Source organism: Osmerus eperlanus, chromosome 25 (assembly GCF_963692335.1).
Source record: "Osmerus eperlanus chromosome 25, fOsmEpe2.1, whole genome shotgun sequence".
NCBI lineage: Eukaryota > Metazoa > Chordata > Actinopteri > Osmeriformes > Osmeridae > Osmerus > Osmerus eperlanus.
Genome location: NC_085042.1, coordinates 4,228,082 through 4,245,073, shown reverse-complemented (window position 1 = coordinate 4,245,073; position 16,992 = coordinate 4,228,082). Strand labels below are relative to the sequence as shown.

The 16,992-nt window shown below is 48.1% G+C and overlaps 2 protein-coding genes across 2 annotated transcripts; one reads left to right on the top strand and one right to left on the bottom strand.

Moving 5' to 3' along the window:
* Positions 1–1,434: 1,434 nt before the first annotated feature.
* LOC134011762 (cytochrome P450 1A1) lies at positions 1,435–6,925 on the bottom strand. Its single transcript, XM_062451200.1, has 6 exons — positions 5,929–6,925; positions 4,610–4,733; positions 4,083–4,172; positions 2,999–3,122; positions 2,731–2,817; positions 1,435–2,521 (listed from the first exon to the last, which is right to left on the bottom strand). Exons 1-6 carry the CDS (start codon positions 6,832–6,834, stop codon positions 2,239–2,241), a joined length of 1,614 nt encoding a protein of 537 aa, XP_062307184.1. The 5' UTR covers positions 6,835–6,925; the 3' UTR covers positions 1,435–2,238.
* Positions 6,926–9,646: 2,721 nt separating this feature from the next.
* LOC134011760 (aldehyde dehydrogenase 1A1-like) lies at positions 9,647–16,886 on the top strand. The gene is made up of 14 exons (XM_062451198.1): positions 9,647–10,080; positions 11,198–11,340; positions 11,767–11,871; positions 12,146–12,286; positions 12,509–12,638; positions 12,837–12,898; positions 13,240–13,368; positions 13,672–13,785; positions 13,981–14,083; positions 14,315–14,499; positions 14,801–14,965; positions 15,350–15,507; positions 15,729–15,803; positions 16,008–16,886. Exons 1-14 carry the CDS (start codon positions 10,029–10,031, stop codon positions 16,078–16,080), a joined length of 1,635 nt encoding a protein of 544 aa, XP_062307182.1. The 5' UTR covers positions 9,647–10,028; the 3' UTR covers positions 16,081–16,886.
* Positions 16,887–16,992: the final 106 nt, after the last annotated feature.

Below are 16,992 nucleotides of genomic sequence, written 5' to 3'. Positions count from 1 at the left end.
CGGGCCGGCAGAATGGGGCCCACGGGGCCCCCCGGAAGAACAGGCGAGGCAATTACGGAGTCACTTGGCCAGTTTGTGCTCCCATTGTGGGGAAAGCAATCAGTGTGGAGCACATTAAGGCTCGCTCGGCATGTCTCCCCCGAACACGAGGAGGGCAAACCGCAGTCACGCAGTGGGATCCCATAGCATGGAACAGACAGGGTCACACTCAAACACGCAAAGGCCCTGTCGTGTTGGTTTTGAGGGCGACGGGGGGGCCCCACTCAATTTAGAGCGCCGGGGACAGGGCAGCACAGAGAGGGCGGGCGGGCGGGCAGGGAGGAGGTAGGTGGGGTGGTGTCTAAGGGGGGGGGGGGGGGGTAGGTTGGGTGGGTGGTGTCTAAGAGGGGGTGGCGGGGGGGGCAGGTTAGGTACTGGGCATGGAATAGCTGCTGCTTGTTTTGTTTGGAGTTTTTGATAGTTACCCTTTTGCATGCTCCTGACATGTGGTCCTCACATGGCCGGCCTGGCACATGGAGAATGAGATCATTATGGGATGGAAATGTAATTATTGGTCCTGAGCTGAAGAGATGACATAAATACTTTTTTACTTAATGGACCAGTGACGTCATGGTAATAACAGTCATATCAGATGCGTGTGGGGGGGTTGAGGGTCGCCCCCCCTCCCCTTACAATAGATGACAATTTGAACAGCAGGGTGGGGGGGACGAGAGGCTATAGAAGGGAACGTGAGGGCTTTACAACACAGACCAGACAACAAACAAACATGGAAGCATTGTTTTTATTCTCACTCAAATCATAGGTAAAACATGATTAATGCTCTATACATTATCAGTAGCTGAACATCGCAGACTAAATAAAATATTAAGTTTGAATAATATAATGTACAGATTATAGTATTGGTTACAATTTGAGACTGGCGTTAAACAGGTACTTATTGTTTCTTCTAAAGGCCTTAGCGACATACCTCACCGAACACACACTGCACACACAGGTAGTGTATTGCGTGTCTAGCATACTCATGTCTAGTAGACTGTGTATTATGATCATGTGCTATCCTGTCTCCTTTGTTTTGTATATGGAAGATACGGGACCAGTTACTGTGTGGGTGTGGCCTCCTTATATGTCCTGTGAGACTGTGACCAATCAGGGTGCACTGGAGGACGCGGAGTAGAGAGGGAGACGGGGTGAGAGAGAGGGAAGGAGGGAGGGAGAGACAGAGAGTCAGACAGAGAAAACCAAAGATGGCGGAAAACGACTTTGAGCTGGAGAGGAGAATGAATAAGCTGTTATCTCTTTCTTCCCTAGGGATGTAGAGAGAGAGAGGGAGGGAGGGAGGGAGGGAGGGAGGGAGGGAGGGAGGGAGGGAGGGAGGGAGGGAGGGAGGGAGGGAGGGAGGGAGGGAGGGAGGGAGGGAGGGAGAGAGAGGGAGGGAGGGAGAGAGAGAGGGAGGGAAGGATGGAAGGAGGGAGGGAAAGAGGGAGTTGGGTGTGGCTGAACTTTGAGTGAACGCTGCAAAGGCGCCTGAGGCTCCTGGTCACTTATCTGTGACGACGCAGCCTCTCTCCCTACTGGAGCGTTACACCGTCATTAATAATTGGACTTCAGATTAATTTCAGATTAATTTCAACTGGTTCCACTGAACAGAAGATGGAGTGACTGAGCAGTAATCCTCACAATAACACTGGGAATGAACTCTATGGGTAAAGTTCTACCTAAACTTTTTTGTTAACTCACTAATATCACAAAAGGGGGGGGGGGGGGCGCCCCGTTAGCTCATCGGCCGAGAGCGCGTACCCCGCAGGCTGAGGCCCTAATGCAGGGGCCTGGGCTCGATTCTCCCCCGGGCCATCTCCTGCGTGTCCTTCCCCACGTTGACCTGGGGTCTGGTGACCTTACACTGTCTCTATCCCAATAAAGCATACATGCCCCCCCAGAAAAACGAACACAAAATGACAACAAAACATGTAATGTACTTCACACGAAGACATTATTCTCAAGCATCTTCGATACAAATATCTTATCTACAAACAAACCCTATTCTCTTCACATTCTATATCATTTTCTATAAAAAAATTCTTGATACTGACGTTCCCTTTGATAACAGATGTAGGTAGTAGATGGTGTTTGGAGCAATGATTGGTTATGGCTGCTTCATCCTTCTATTGCACACTTAATATTGCATATGGGATCAACTGTCCGAGAGTGGCGGGGGTTGAGGGAACGGGGGGAGCGGACCTAAACACGGGACGAGATGCCGATCCGGTAGGGGCGGGGCTTCATGGTGAGGCCAAAGTCGGTGCTGAGGTCCAGCTCCTGGCCCGGGACCTTGTGGAGCCTCAGGCGGTGGAGCAGCGTGGTCAGGAACACAAACATCTCCAGCCGGGCAAAGCCGTCGCCCAGGCAACGCCTCTTCCCCATGCCAAAGATCATGACCTTCTCTGTCAGGTCCTTGTTGAGAAGCCCCGCCCTGTCCAGGAAGCGTTCGGGGCGGAACACATCCGGGTCACCCCACAGCTCTCTGGGGATAGGCCGAGGGACATGTCAATCAACCAATAAGACAATTCGGTGTGACCAGGCAAATACAACCATCACTTATTTTTCTGTAACAACAGAAATAAGTATTTAAAAAGCAAATTACTTAATAAAAAAAAAGGTTTGCCACCTTTCTTTGAACACACACACAACAAGAAACATTATTAATGGGAAAAATAAACGAATAAAACTCACGTGTCATGGTTGACTTGATACTGGTTAATGAAAACACAGGTGTCTTTAGGGATGAAGTATCCATTGAGAGTTATGTCAACTGTGGTGCTGAAGGAATTTGTGGTTAAAAACACGTCAGTTATTGCCAAGATACATCAGGTCACATACTTTGATTCTCAGATACTTGTAGGCTCTACACAGTGTGTACAAAATGTTGCTCACAAAACAATAACCAGATGTTCAAGATTTGGATTTTGAAAGTTTGTTGACGTGTTAGGGTATCTCTCACCAGTGAGGTATGGTGAAGGGAACGTAGGACGCGTGGCGGAACACTTCGTAGATGAACGACTCTGTAAACGCCATCTTGGGTTTGTCGGCAAACCTAGGCAGCCTGTCAGAGCCAATATGCTCATCTAAAAACAAACACACAGACACATATGCAGAGTAACGAAAACCCTGAGTATCATAGTCTCCTACGTTTCAATTCTTAAAGTTAATAAAAAATGTCACAACCATGTTTTTCCTAATCAAACAATAGAAATAAAAGGATAAGCAGGTGTTTAAACTCAAGCGAACGCAAAAAAAGAAGAACCGTGTGTGCGTTGAGGAAGTGATGTCAGACCGTGTGTTTGGGCTTCCTTCCGTGTCCGTGAAAAACCCTCTTTGTGCTGCTGTTGTTGACCGGCCCTCCGACCAACCCTCTCCTCTCTCTTTCTCTCATTCTCCCACTCGCTCTCTCCCGTCCTCCCTCCTGCCCTCCTTAATTCGTAGAACTCTCTCTGTCCCCCTTTGGCTCTCTCGCTCGCTCTCTCTTTCTCTCTCTCCCCCCTCTCTCTTTCTTTCTTTCTTTCTTTCTTTCTGTGTGAAAATGCACCGGGCCAACGGCGCGGACTGCGTCCACTTCAGATGTGGCTCCAGCATCGGCGAATCAGACGGACCTTTTGTCCGTTACCCTGACTGGCAACCGGTTTCAAACCAATGGGAAGGCATTGTGGACAAAGTGGTGGGCGGTGGTGGGGGAAGGGGAGGGCTCATTTCTGGAGAAATTAGATCATTATGCGGAACGTAGATCATGACTTGCTCTCTACACAAGACAGCTCGTTAGAATGTGCTGTTCATCAATACAGAGCTGGCGCTGGACACCGAAAGATGGGATTCTACTGTATTGTACTTGTCTTCTACTATCTCCTACTGTCTGCCACTGTCTCCCACTGTGATCACGTAGAGAAGGAGAGAGGCCAGACAAACAGTGACTACAGGTTTGGAAGAAAACTCTTGACTAAGTGACAGTACAATAACATGAGATGTTATGTCCACGGAGGCTGGTGATGTCATGAGTCCCAGGTGTTAGCTAGTCCCGGGTGGTGCCGTACCAATCTCCTGGTGTATCTTGGCCTGGATCTCAGGGAACTTGATAAGGTACAAGAGGCTCCACTGCAAACCCGCTATGATGGTGTCGAACCCTGCCATGGCAAAAAAATATTTTTTCAGGAAAAGTTCCAAAGTACACGTGTGTGTGATGTAAATAATAGTGTTTATTAAAGAGTCATTGGTAGTGGGATCCATCTTGTTGTTAACCCTGGAAGCACTCCAGGGACGGCATCTGACGTTAGGGGGCTTTAGTCTCTGTAAACACGCTAGGTTTGTAACAGACTGGGGTCACAGAACATCTGCATATCACACAGGATGAAGTGACGCAGGTTTCACTCAAACACAGCATTCATCCTCATCCTCATTTTCGTTCTACTCCTACTCAACAACCTCATCCTCTTCATCACCATAGCTACCGTCATCATCCCTATTAGCATTGACATCATCCCTGTCATCTTCATCCTCATACCATCCTTATCGTCATCATCGTCGCCCTCACCGTCAGCCTGTGTGTGTGTGTGTGTCTTACCCGCTCCGAAGATGTCGACGACAGTGTGTACGATCTGGGAGTTGGAGAGAGTGGCCGTTCCCTTCTCCTCCTGTCTGTCTTCGCACAGAGCAATCAGGGCGTCTGTGATGTCACGGATGGAGCCCTGCAATCACACACACACACAGACGCAGGCTCACGCCCACACACATATACAGGAAGTGACCGTGCGCAGTATCGAAGGAGGCAGAAGGGGGAAGCAGTGAGGTGAACATGCCATCCCGGTCGCCAGACTCTCAGAAAGGCTGGGTTCCTGGGTTCTTGGACTCCGTGTGTTATCAAGGGAAGTCCAGACTGACAACAGAGGATCTTCTGGGAAACACAAGCACGTCTCTTCCGGCGGATTGCTAATTCCTAATTAAAGTGTGCGTGCGAGCATTTGAGCTACTCTGAACAAGAACAATGGTCCACTTTAGGCCAGCTTGGTAGATTTAACAACAGACTGGCTCTGAGTACCAGATTTGTCAGCTATTAGTGTCTGTCTCCAACATACTGCTTATTCACCTACAAAAATGCAAACTCAAGTTTGCTTGGTAATTTGCTAATATACAATTCACTTAATGTGTACATATCAATTACAAACCTGCACACACAACTTAATAACGTGTTTTCACTCTCCAATGGAATATTGGATTGGCAATGAGGTCACATCCATGCGAATAATAAAACATGAAAAAAACGATGGGTTGATAGACATATATTTGTTAAATAGATTATTGAAGTAACAAGCATCCTCTCTAATCCTAGGAACGCTGAAAATCTTTTCATGTGAGTTCTGTATTTTGTATCAGTCCTGGAGTAGGATATTCCCTGCACACCTCAGTCCCTCGCTCCAGAACTGCTGCAAATCTTTTAAAGGATGATAAAGGATTTGAGTGTATCTGCAAATCAATAAAATCCAATTATCACCACAGATTAATGCTTCTCAGAATCATGACAAATCTTGATTTTGGCAGTTTTGATCCTAGTCCTACAGGCAGGATGTTGCATAAAAGTGCAAGATATAAAAAATCTCTTGTCTATGTAGGGACAGAAATTGGCATCGCACAATACAATTTGGTCTCATTGGGTTGTATTGTATTGTGCTAGGGGGAGAGGGTATAGCTCAGTGGTTAGATCATCTGACTGCAAGAATCAAGATCAAGAAGTTTCAGGTTTGAATCCCCCCCGCCTCCCTTGTCTGTCGCTTTGGATGAAAGCATTTGGTAAAATACTAATAATATATACTAATATACTAATAATAATATCTGGAGACCACCCTGTAGATAACTGAACCTTGGAAGAGGTGTTGCTCCTTCTACCTTGTCGAAGGTGCCCAGATGTTCCTCGATGTTCTTCTCCATGAAGCCGTTCATCCGGCGGATGTGCTGGACCATCTTCCTCAGCGAGGGGCTGGGCAGGTAGCGGAACACGGGGAAGAAGTCCGCCAGGTTCCCCGCTGCGAAGATGCGCAGCACCTCGTTGTTGACGCGCACCACGGCGAGGAAGTCCTCGTCGCCGTGGTCGTACCTCTTCCCGAAGCACAGGGCGCACACCACGTTGGCCACCGACGTCACCAGGGCATCCACCGGGTCCAGGCTTCCAGAAAGCGCCGCGCCGTCCCCCTCCCGCTCGACCTCGGAACGCGCCCGGATGGCGTCCACCATGCGGCTGGCCTCGGCGCAGACGTGCTCCTCCAGGAGGCAGGTGGCGCCGGAGCCCCTGGGCCGGGCCTGGGAGAAGGAGCGCAGGGCGCTCCCGCACAGCTTCTTGTGGAGTGTCCAGGCGGGGCCGTACTCCTCGCTGAAGGTCATGCTGGCGCCGTCGGCCACCGCTGAGAAGGCGAAGAGGTCGGGCCGCCCGGCGAACGCCTCGCCCTGCCTCAGCAGCGCCCGGCGGAGGGTGGCGTGGCCGCTCAGCACCACCACGGTCAGCGAGCCCAGGCGCAGCCGGAAGACGTCGCCGTACTGCGCCCGCATGCGGGTCAGCGACAGGTGGATCTGGTCGCCCATCTGGAGCAGGTTGCCCACCAGGGGCCACGGCGTGGGGCCCGGGGGGAGGGGGACCCCAGGGTGGTGGTGCTGGGGGAGGAGGTGGTAGCGTCGACTCCGGCCCTTGAGGGCCACCAAGAGCAGGGTGAGGGCACACAGGACCACGGTGACTCCAGAGAGGGGTATGCTAACGTAGGCGCTCTCCTTGGGGAACATACATGCCAGTGATAGCCTCATGGTGGTCTGTGGGTGCCCTGGGCTGGACAACAGCACACATACACAAGCTAGGACCGGGAAAGAATGAACAGCTTAGTGACAACACACTAGCTAGAATCTGAAGGAGAGACACACACTGTTAGATAGGACCTTGATAAAGATACACGTTAACAGCCCATCATCACCAGACAAAAACAAACTAAAATCAGTTTACAAAAGTAGTATATTTACAATTTTTGCATAGAGAAACGACCAATGGGTCTAACTTGATTTGATAGGAATTTCTCAAATTTAAAATGTAGGTTGCAATTCATAAATAACAATACGCATGCTTGATTACAAAATACATGAAACTTGACAAATAGGCCTGTTCTGGCTTCTTCTTTGCATTTCTTACGTTCGAAGTTTTGCCTAGTATTTCACAAACTCGAAAATGGTTTAAATGTGAATTTTACACAAAGAATATTTCTAGGCAAATAAAATCTACAAAAAAATCACAAAAAAACGAAGTTGCCTACTCACCGTATACTCCAACGAGAAAGGTTTTCTGCAGTGAACGTTTTCTGAAATGTTGTTGAGAGCAGTGGGCTGTCGTGAGCGCGTTTGGCCCCCAGCAAAGATCCGCCGAGGGGTCGAATGACTGGACATCGTCAACAGATCGTTCATCAAATACAACGGTAGACGTAGACACCGAGACAGTCGACGCCCAGAATCGAAGAGTCCTCCAGTGCCCTGTCGTGAATGCCCTTCCACTCTATGCACTGACCTACCTCTTTTACAAACTACAATTTTGACATAGCAAAATAATCTGTGCGACCTACACGACCCTACAGAATAATGTACACTGTACACGTACAATGTCACTGTCGTGCGATAGGGATGTAGTTCGGAAAAGGGACGTTTCTCGATCTAATGGACAGCCAAATTGGAATTTTTTGTTGGTTTCACTGAAAGAAACGGCAATATTTACATGTGACACAAGGTGGCGCCCTCTGTCAGTGAGACTACAGCCGCCCAGAGGACCTTGGAGCCGACCCGAGGCCTGTCTGGAAGGATCGCTGTCCCATTGCCAGTGTGTGTTTCCTATTGATATCACTAACCTTACTAACCCTTAGCATGAGCTTCCACATCTGTAGACAGTCTAACAGGGACTCCCAGAGGGTCTAATCGTGTCACCAGGACATATCCAGCCAAACAAATGTCATTAATATTGTATATCTTTTTTGCAATGTCACAAAGGCCTTCACAGCAACCTAGACACTGTCCTGTCGCTGTGGTGGTGTTGTGAAGACAGGAAAGGTCATGTCCAGTGGCTCAGGTATCTTCACACACTCATCCTGTCATCTTCTGTCCACCCCCCACCCCCCCCCTCCCGCCCCCGCCACCTGTGAACTTCAATAACTTCCCTGTTTCCATCCTTCCATCCTCTCTGAAATGTCTGCTCTCAACTGACTGCGCTATTTATATGTCGCACTGGATAAAAGCGTCTGCCAAATAATACATTTAAATACATTTACCTGGCAGTATAGTTAAAAGGATTTTTACCTTTGTTAGACTTGAGAATCGGTCTAACGTCAAACATTTCATTTACTTTCAAAGCGTTGTGTGCAGTCTAACATTTTCGTCTGTTCGTAGGCCCTCTTCTCCCTCTCCTTTGCTTCTGGCTCTAACCCACTTCCCCCCACCTTCCACCCTCTCTCTCTCTCTCTCTCTCTCTCTCCCCCCCCTTTTTTCATTCTCTCACTCTTTCCATCGCTCTGCCGTTTCTGTTCAGCCTCAGTCTTGGCACACCCGGCTCTGTCAGGCAGCGACGCCGCCTTTGACCCACCGGTCCTGGGCTCTGTCCCAGGGCTGCCAGGGCGGTGCTGCTCCTCGCTGGCCCTCCTGCTGTCAGGGCGCGCAGCGCTCCCGAGCGTGTCACACAACCCTGGCGACAACCACCCTGGACCAGACTCTGTGGAGACATCAGGAGCAGAGACACACACACACACACTTCGACACGCACACACTCAGTCACTCATGCATACGCTCACAGACATTTTCCTTCCTTTTTTTGTGTCGGTCCATCTCTTTTTCTCTTCTCACACGTAGACAGCAGCTTTTTGGGTGTTTGTAGGTTTAGGTTTCTGTTTGTTGGAGTATATTTTAAAAGGGCATCAGGCCGCTGAATGTGATCCCTCTGGCACAAAAGTAAGCTTATTTAAGCGACATTTAAACTTCATCAAATAAAAACGAACTCAAATCATTCTTAGAATGGCAGATGTCGTTTGGTGTGCAATTTATTGACGTTTTCCTCAAAGCAGGACGAACAAGTTTGCGCATGGAAGCTCATGATCTGAATAGCCTATCAAAGCCACATTTATTTGACAAACTTTAGCAAGAGATCCACATAATTTAAATGAAGCCAACCCGTGTTAAAATTAGGTAAAAATGACTTGAAGTAGGCCTATATGATATGGAACGCAGATTGTTGGGGAAATTGGCATTGGCTATTACTGCTAGCCTAAGCTTTCTAGGCCCAAGCGGAAACAGAACCCTTCTCCGCGGTTCTTTTCAGTGTTTAACGAGGGTTAATTACGAAGGTTATGTTGTTCAAGCCCACGGGTAATTCTCAAAAGACTTTCCGTCCTTTCAAACAGCCTAGATCAAAATATGAGCGCACCAGACTCAATTATGCGATCGTATTGTTCCCGGGAGACAGCGGAACAGCAGGAGGCCCCTTATCAAAGCAAACATCTTCCCAATTATTAGGTTTACCACAGCGTGTCGTATCCGAAGTGGTGTAAAGACCTTCCCTTCTTTTTAAGTTTCCCTTTCGGCAGAAATAAGTGGGTTGGATCAATGCAGAGGTGGCAGGGAAAGACGAGAAGTGGCCCACACGTCAAAAATGACATTCCGCGTTTCACGGTCAGGGTGGCTGAGCAGTGCGCGCGTACCTCTGGGGCAATAGGAAAATAGGAATTGGTTCTGTTTGAACGGTGATTAGCGCGAGGGCTCGAGGGCGTGGGTCCCCAACGGTGGGTGCGACAAATAGATCTGTGCGATTCTCTCATGGCCTCGTCAAACAAGGGGGACTTTTTACCACTCACTAAAGCTATATAAGGGGGGCGGAGGGCCGTCTCCGTTACTCTACACTTCTTGATATTTTGACTGGAGAGTTGAGTGGAAGAGAGCGATAGAGACTGAGTGAGGTAGGCCGTCAGAGCACCGCAGTCATGCCTGTAATCGGAGTTGAGAACCTTCAAGCCGTGTCATCTGCTTGCACAGGTAAGACTTACATTTGACCGTCTATCTGTTGGTGGGCTCTTTAAGAATTTACATTGATATTTTTTATACACGTAATACTTCACACACAACGTTATTTAGGAACATTCTATCAAAGCCAAGCTGGAGACTGTCTTTAAAACGACAGTGTTTGTGGTAATTAAATATCCCTACATTAAATAAGAATATTACTTACAGTTAAAAGAGTGGCATAAAATCAAGTTTCAGTTATAGTTATAGTTATAGTTATTTTATTTTTTTACTGATTCCTTTCTAAAAATAACTTTTTTTAAAACACGCTGCTTATCAAAATCAAATGCTAAAGTATTTGATTGAAATACACAATTTACACAACACAATTTGAATTGAAACATAAAGTATAATCCTAGCGTATGTTAGGTGGGCATGTTAGGTGCGTGATCTCTGGTGTCTGGCTGTCCCCTTCTCCCCTCTGGTACCTAATGAGCAAGGGACCCCTGCCAGTCCCGACTTCACAGTGCCAGCTGTCACCTTCGACCCCGGCGCGAGAGACGGTGGCCCGTGCCAACATCTCTATTTCCCCTCGTCCCCCACCTCCCGGCCTCTCAGACTGGCCCGAGTCATGTCCATCGCTCTCCACAGCAGCCGTAGGGGCTCATAATTACTCTGGAAACCCTTTTAATGACTCTCCCAAACCCTCCTGAACTCATAATAACTCATCGAAACATTTCGAAACGTTCAACAGCTCTCCTAAACCCTTCTAAACGCATTTCTAAACCCCCCTGAACGGATATTAACTTAGAACCCGGCTTACTGTGAACTCATAATGACACGTCTAACCCCTTTGAAACTCGTCAGAACTGTTCGTAACCTTTCTGAACACGCACCATCTTTTTGTCCGTCGTCTGCATGGACACACGTACCCGCTCCTCAAAGACCACCAGTCAAACCAACACGCGTGCATGGACGCATACTGTGGTCTGATGTTTATCCTGCATATTTTGTCATATTTTAGACAACATATTTACATATCATATTTAGGTTGGGCGGTTAACAAGTCAGTAGAGCCAGTGTTTCGATCTCATGACATGAACGAAGGCGTGTGTGTCCAGTCGGATGACACCTCTGATTGCTTTTTCAGAAGGGAAGCAGGGTAACATTAGCACCCAGACAGGGAACAGTCTTGAGACCCAGACCCAGACCCAGGGAGCAGAGCTCACTGATGAAGCACCCAAACAGGTCCTGCCCATGCCCATCCCCGACCTGGAGGTCCAGTACACCAAGGTAGGAACACACAAAACATGCTTTCTACATATTTATTTGATTCACTCTGGGCTTTCTAATGGTGTCCGTTGTGAATTACCTCAGAAAAAGTCATTCTAGTTTGTTCATTTCGTTATATCTTTGTTTTAAATCGCTAACGTTCATTGGTCAAAACAGAAGTCACATTGTCAAAACTTGTCACACAGTCATCAAAACACAAGTGTATGTGGACCAAACTGGGAATCATTTGTCTCGGCGTGCACACTAAAATGCACTACAGTAACAAACAGGAAAACTATTTTTTGACATTTGTTTCCTTCGGAATATTACTAACCCAAACACTTATTTAAAGTAAAACGTTTTAGAACCTTTTTTTCCTTATAAACAAATCAAATATATTGTGAAGGAATGTTTCTTTCCATGTGTGTGTGGTGTGTGTGTATACAGATATTCATCAATAACGAGTGGCATGAGTCTAGCAGCGGAGACAAGATGCCAGTGCTCAACCCAGCCTCTGGTGACCTCCTGTGTGAGGTGGAGGAGGGGAGACCGGTGAGTGGCCCTGGAGCTCCTACTGACACTTGTAGTTCCTGTGTGTGTGTGTGTGTGTCTGTGTGTCTGTGTGTCTGTGTGTGTGCGTTTATGTTTGTGCATGTGTGGGTCATTGTCTTCGCCAATGTTCTTATCTGATTCAGTAATGTTGTGTGTGTCATTTGTCTGTGTGTGTGCTTGCCAGTGTGTGTGTGTGTGTGTGTGTGGTTCTGAATGTGTCTTGCTGTGTGTGTGTGTGTGTGTGTGACCAGCTCTGTGACTTCCCCCCTCTCAGGAGGATGTGGACAAGGCCGTCAGGAGCGCCAGGGCAGCGTTCCAGCTGGGGTCGCCATGGCGACGGATGGACGCATCCGACCGGGGGGAGCTGCTCAGCAGACTGGCCGACCTGGTGGAGAGAGACCGCCTCCTGCTGGCGGTGAGGAACACACACACACACACGTACACCCTCACACACACATGCATGCATGCATGCACACTCACATACACGGATGCACGCACATGCACAGGCACGCTCGCACGACACGCTCGCACCCATGTAAAAACACAGATACACCAACGCCGAGGCACCGACGTTCACGCACACACACACACAACCGCACACACTCTGCTGTGCGTTCTGACCCGTGAACTCCGTCAGACTCTGGAGGCTCTGGATTCTGGGAAGCTGTTCCTCATGGCCTACTTTGTGGACCTGGTGGCCACCATCAAGACGCTACGCTACTTTGGGGGCTGGGCTGACAAGATCCAGGGCAGAACCATTCCTGTGGGTGAGTGCTGTTCAACACCGACTGAGAAAGTATCGCATTTTTATAAGGAAGTATAAAACTGAATAACAACGCGTGACTTTTATTAAGGAAGCATAACATTATATATGACCTAAAAATCGACATAATGCACTTGTGCTCTTACAGTAGGAGGTTTTGAAAGTTCTGGCCTGTGTAAAACCTGTTCTACTGTGTTGTCAGATGGAGATTATTTCACCTACACTCGACATGAACCTCTAGGGGTGTGTGGTCAGATCATTCCGGTGAGTAGAAAACAGAGAGACATGAAGAAAGAAAGAACGAACATATAGAGAACTAAAGACAGAAAGAAAGATTCAAAGTAAGGAAGAAAAAGAAAGAAAGAAAGAAAGAAAGAAGGAAAGAAAAAGAGACAAACATCTGTGCCTATATTTCTGTGAGTGTGAATGTGTGTTTCTGCCCTAACCTATGTGTGTGTGTGTGTGTGTGTGTGTGTGCTCCTGCCCTAACCTGTGTGTGTGAGCGAGTGTGTGTGTGCTCCTGCCCTAACCTATGTGTGTGAGTGAGTGTGTGTGTGTGCTCCTGCCCTAACCTCTGGTTGTGTGTGTGCGTGTTGATTGTCTAGTGGAACTTCCCAGTGATGATGTTTGCCTGGAAGATAGCTCCTGCTCTGTGCTGTGGAAACACTGTGGTCATCAAACCAGCTCAGCAGACTCCCCTCACAGCCCTGCACATGGCTGCTCTCATCAAGGAGGTACACACACACACACACACAACACACACAACCCATATGCTACACGTGATATACAAGAACTACACACATCACACACACATCACACAATATACACGTACACACACACACCTAACACACTACAAACACACAACCCCCTCCATTATTAAGGTCCTGTTATTGGACGGTCTCTCTCTCCCCCTCTCTCTCTCTCTCTCTCTCTCTCTCTCTCTCTCTCTCTCTCTCTCTCTCTCTCTCTCTCTCTCTCTCTCTCTCTCTCTCTCTCTCTCTCTCTCTCTCTCTCTCTCTCTCCCTCCTCTCATCTAGGCTGGTTTCCCCCCAGGCGTGGTCAATGTGGTGCCAGGCTATGGCCCCACAGTTGGCAATGCCATAGCCCAGCACATGGACATAGACAAAGTGGCTTTCACAGGATCCACAGCTGTATGTACTGGGCTGTACTTGTCGCCCTCTGACGACTTGTGGTTGCCAGGTTGGGTGATACCAGTTTTACCGCCAGTCACAGTTCATCATCAGGTTGAATGTACTGTGATTGTGGTTGATAGGTTGGGTGATATCAGCTTTATTGCCAGTCACAATTTGTCATCAGGTTGAATGTACTGTGATTGTGGTTGCCAGGTTGGGAAGCTCATCCAGAAAGCTGCAGGGGACTCCAACCTGAAGCGAGTCACTCTGGAGCTGGGGGGGAAGAACCCCATCATCGTCTTTGCAGACTGCAACCGTAAGTCTCTCCTGTGTGTGTGTGTGTGTGTTTTAATGCTTTTGTTTTTGAATTGCTGTTAGTCTGGATATGCAGTTATAGCACAGGGTTTATACTGTACAGAAAGGTACGTATATATACAGTATAGAAATAATATGTCGAGATGTAACTGTGTGTGCTTTTGACTGTGTGCCTATTTGTGTGTGTGTGCATGTTTGTGTATGGGTGTGTGTGTGTGTGTCCTCTCCCCAGTGGAGTACGCTGTGCAGCAGGCCCACAGCGGTCTGTTCTTCAACCAGGGCCAGTGCTGTCTGGCCGGCTCCAGGGTGTTCGTGGAGGAGCCCATATATGAGGAGTTTGTCCGCCGCAGTGTGGAGAAGGCCCGGGCCAAGATCCTGGGGAACCCGCTGGTGCCAGGGGTGGACCAGGGGCCACAGGTACAGCCACAACACCACTTATCCTCGTAAACAGACTTGTGTTGTGAAGGGAAAATGACATCGGTAGATTGAAACTACCACAGGGAAGCTAAAACAACCGCTCAGCGAAATGTGGTTGGGTATAAAACCCTTAAGAATCGTTTTCACCGTCCAACTTATCAATGTTATTGTTCTGGTATGCCTCGGTATACCAAAACAAATAAAGCTGCTCAAATAATGCCTTGTTATAGTGTCAGACATCCAGACTGGCATGGGGTAGGGCAGAGTGGGATCTGAAGGAGTTTCTGTTGATCATGTCCAGATTGACCAGCAGCAGTTTGATAAGATCCTGGAGCTGATTGAGAGCGGGAGGAGGGAGGGCGCCACGCTGGAGTGCGGCGGAGCCCCCTGGGGCCAGAGAGGCCTGTTCATCCAGCCCACCGTCTTCTCCGACGTCACCGACGGCATGCGCATCGCTCAGGAGGAGGTGTGCGCAACGCGCGCGCTCGCATGCACGCCCGCATCGAGACACGTCGCGTCTTTCTTTTTACGGACGACATTTTTGACGCTGTCTGTCTGCACTCTGTCTGCCTCTCGGTCTCTCTCTGTTTGTCTGTGTTCTCTCTCTCTCTCTCTCTCTCTCTCTCTCTCTCTCTCTCTCTCTCTCTCTCTCTCTCTCTCTCTCTCTCTCTCTCTCTCTCTCTCTCTCTGTCTCTGTCTCTCTTCATCTCTCTCTCTCTCTCTCTCTCTCTCTCTCTCTCTCTCTCTCTCTCTCTCTCTCTCTCTCTCTCTCTCTCTCTCTCTCTCTCTCTCTCTCTCTCTCTCTCCCTCTCCCTCTCCCTCTCCCCCTCTCCTTCTCCCTCTCTGTCAGATCTTCGGCCCAGTGCAGCAGATCATGCGTTTCCGTGGCGTCCACGAGGTCGTCCAGAGGGCCAACTCCACCCAGTACGGCCTGGCGGCGGGGGTGTTCACCAGCGACATGGACAAGGCCCTGACGGTGTCCTCTGCTCTGCAGGCCGGCATGGTCTGGTACGGCTCGCTGGGATCAGCCACGCACACACGTACTGTACCAAGCACGGGGGATTTTCACCTCACACACACACACACACATACACACCTCCGTACACAAATACCAGGCTCAGTCCACTCCCCCTCATCCCTTTCTCAATACTGGATATGATATTTGATCAGTAATCGTTCACTTTTCCTTTTTCATAAAGCCTTTTCACTCTGTGTCTGTGGTCTTGCAGGGTCAACTGCTACAATGCCATGAGCACCCAGTGTCCTTTCGGAGGCTTCAAAATGTCTGGGAACGGCCGAGAGCTGTGAGTTCCAATCCTGCCGTGTTTATGAGGGATGGGTAGAGCTCGGCGGTTAGAGCATTTCCCTGCAGATCAAGAGATCACAAGATAAAAGCGTCGGCTAAACGAAAGGGCTTTTGTCAAATGATTCGTATACTATATCTATATACTCTTTGGTGTTTACCGTTGCTGTAGATAATGATGGATCTTGTGGGGTGTGTGTTTCAGAGGGGAGTACGCCTTGCATGAGTACACTGAGGTCAAAGCGGTGACCATCAAAATATCCCAGAAGAACTCCTAAAATGGCATTCCCATGTGGGCTGCACTTCCTGTCCGTGGGGTCTGGATGAATGACCTCTCCGGCTCCGGAAAAAGACTCAACCACAACTACTCTGAGACGTAGAGACTTATCCTCCATCTTCATGTCTGAAATCAGAAGACAAAAAAAAGCACGGACGACTTTCTTCCTGCAACATGTTTTGTAAATATGACTGTTTCTGCGGTGGAGCTGGCAGGTGTCCAGACATACTTTAACCTCTTGTTGTCTTCTCTCGTCCAGATTGCCTCAGAGAACGATGTTCTTATTCAGAAATGTTAGTCTCCTTGAAGTTCAGAACACCTTCATGTCCTGAGTGATCGTTATCTTTGTTCTTTTTGAGAATCTTTTTTGGACAACTGAACCATTTCTCCTTTTGATATAAAGGCAATATTTTATGTAATGGATTGATATTCTGGTAGTGTGTGTTTGCTGTCTACCGTATATGTAGAAATGATATCTAATATTATTGTCAAAGGCTATTGGACGTTGTTAGTGTGTGTGTGCGTGTTGAGTGTGTGTAAATGTTTGTATTGCAATGTTTAAATGTGTGTGTGTGTGTGTTTATGTAAATCTTTAAAGCTACAACATGAGATACAAACATTTAGATATTTAATCATCACTCATCCTTTTACTTGTTGCAATACAAAAATTTGAAATACAAATGGACGTCTTAAAAACTATTTACAGATTGTTTTCCAACCAAAACCCACAAATGTGTTTCTCTCTGGACTCCTCTAAGTGCTTCCTTTCTTATCTCTTGAGGAAATAAACATCTCGTTGATGAACCAGACATAATACGATTGTATTCATTAAATTAAGAAATGTCATCTTTAAACACTGAACTAGCGCAGAAGGATCTTGGCCATCTTCTTCACTTCCTCCCCTTTCCCACAA

Bases quoted from the DNA above. Each gene is read 5' to 3' on its own strand.
- LOC134011760 (XM_062451198.1), top strand. From the start codon at position 10,029: ATGCCTGTAATCGGAGTTGAGAACCTTCAAGCCGTGTCATCTGCTTGC. The intron at 10,081-11,197 runs GTAAGACTTACA...TTGCTTTTTCAG, and splicing joins CGTGTCATCTGCTTGCACAG to AAGGGAAGCAGGGTAACATT. The intron at 14,500-14,800 runs GTACAGCCACAA...GATCATGTCCAG, and splicing joins GGGTGGACCAGGGGCCACAG to ATTGACCAGCAGCAGTTTGA.
- LOC134011762 (XM_062451200.1), bottom strand. From the start codon at position 6,834: ATGAGGCTATCACTGGCATGTATGTTCCCCAAGGAGAGCGCCTACGTT. The intron at 3,123-4,082 runs GTACGGCACCAC...GTTTGTTTTTAG, and splicing joins CAAGATACACCAGGAGATTG to ATGAGCATATTGGCTCTGAC. The intron at 2,818-2,998 runs GTGAGAGATACC...AAATTCCTTCAG, and splicing joins CCCTTCACCATACCTCACTG to CACCACAGTTGACATAACTC.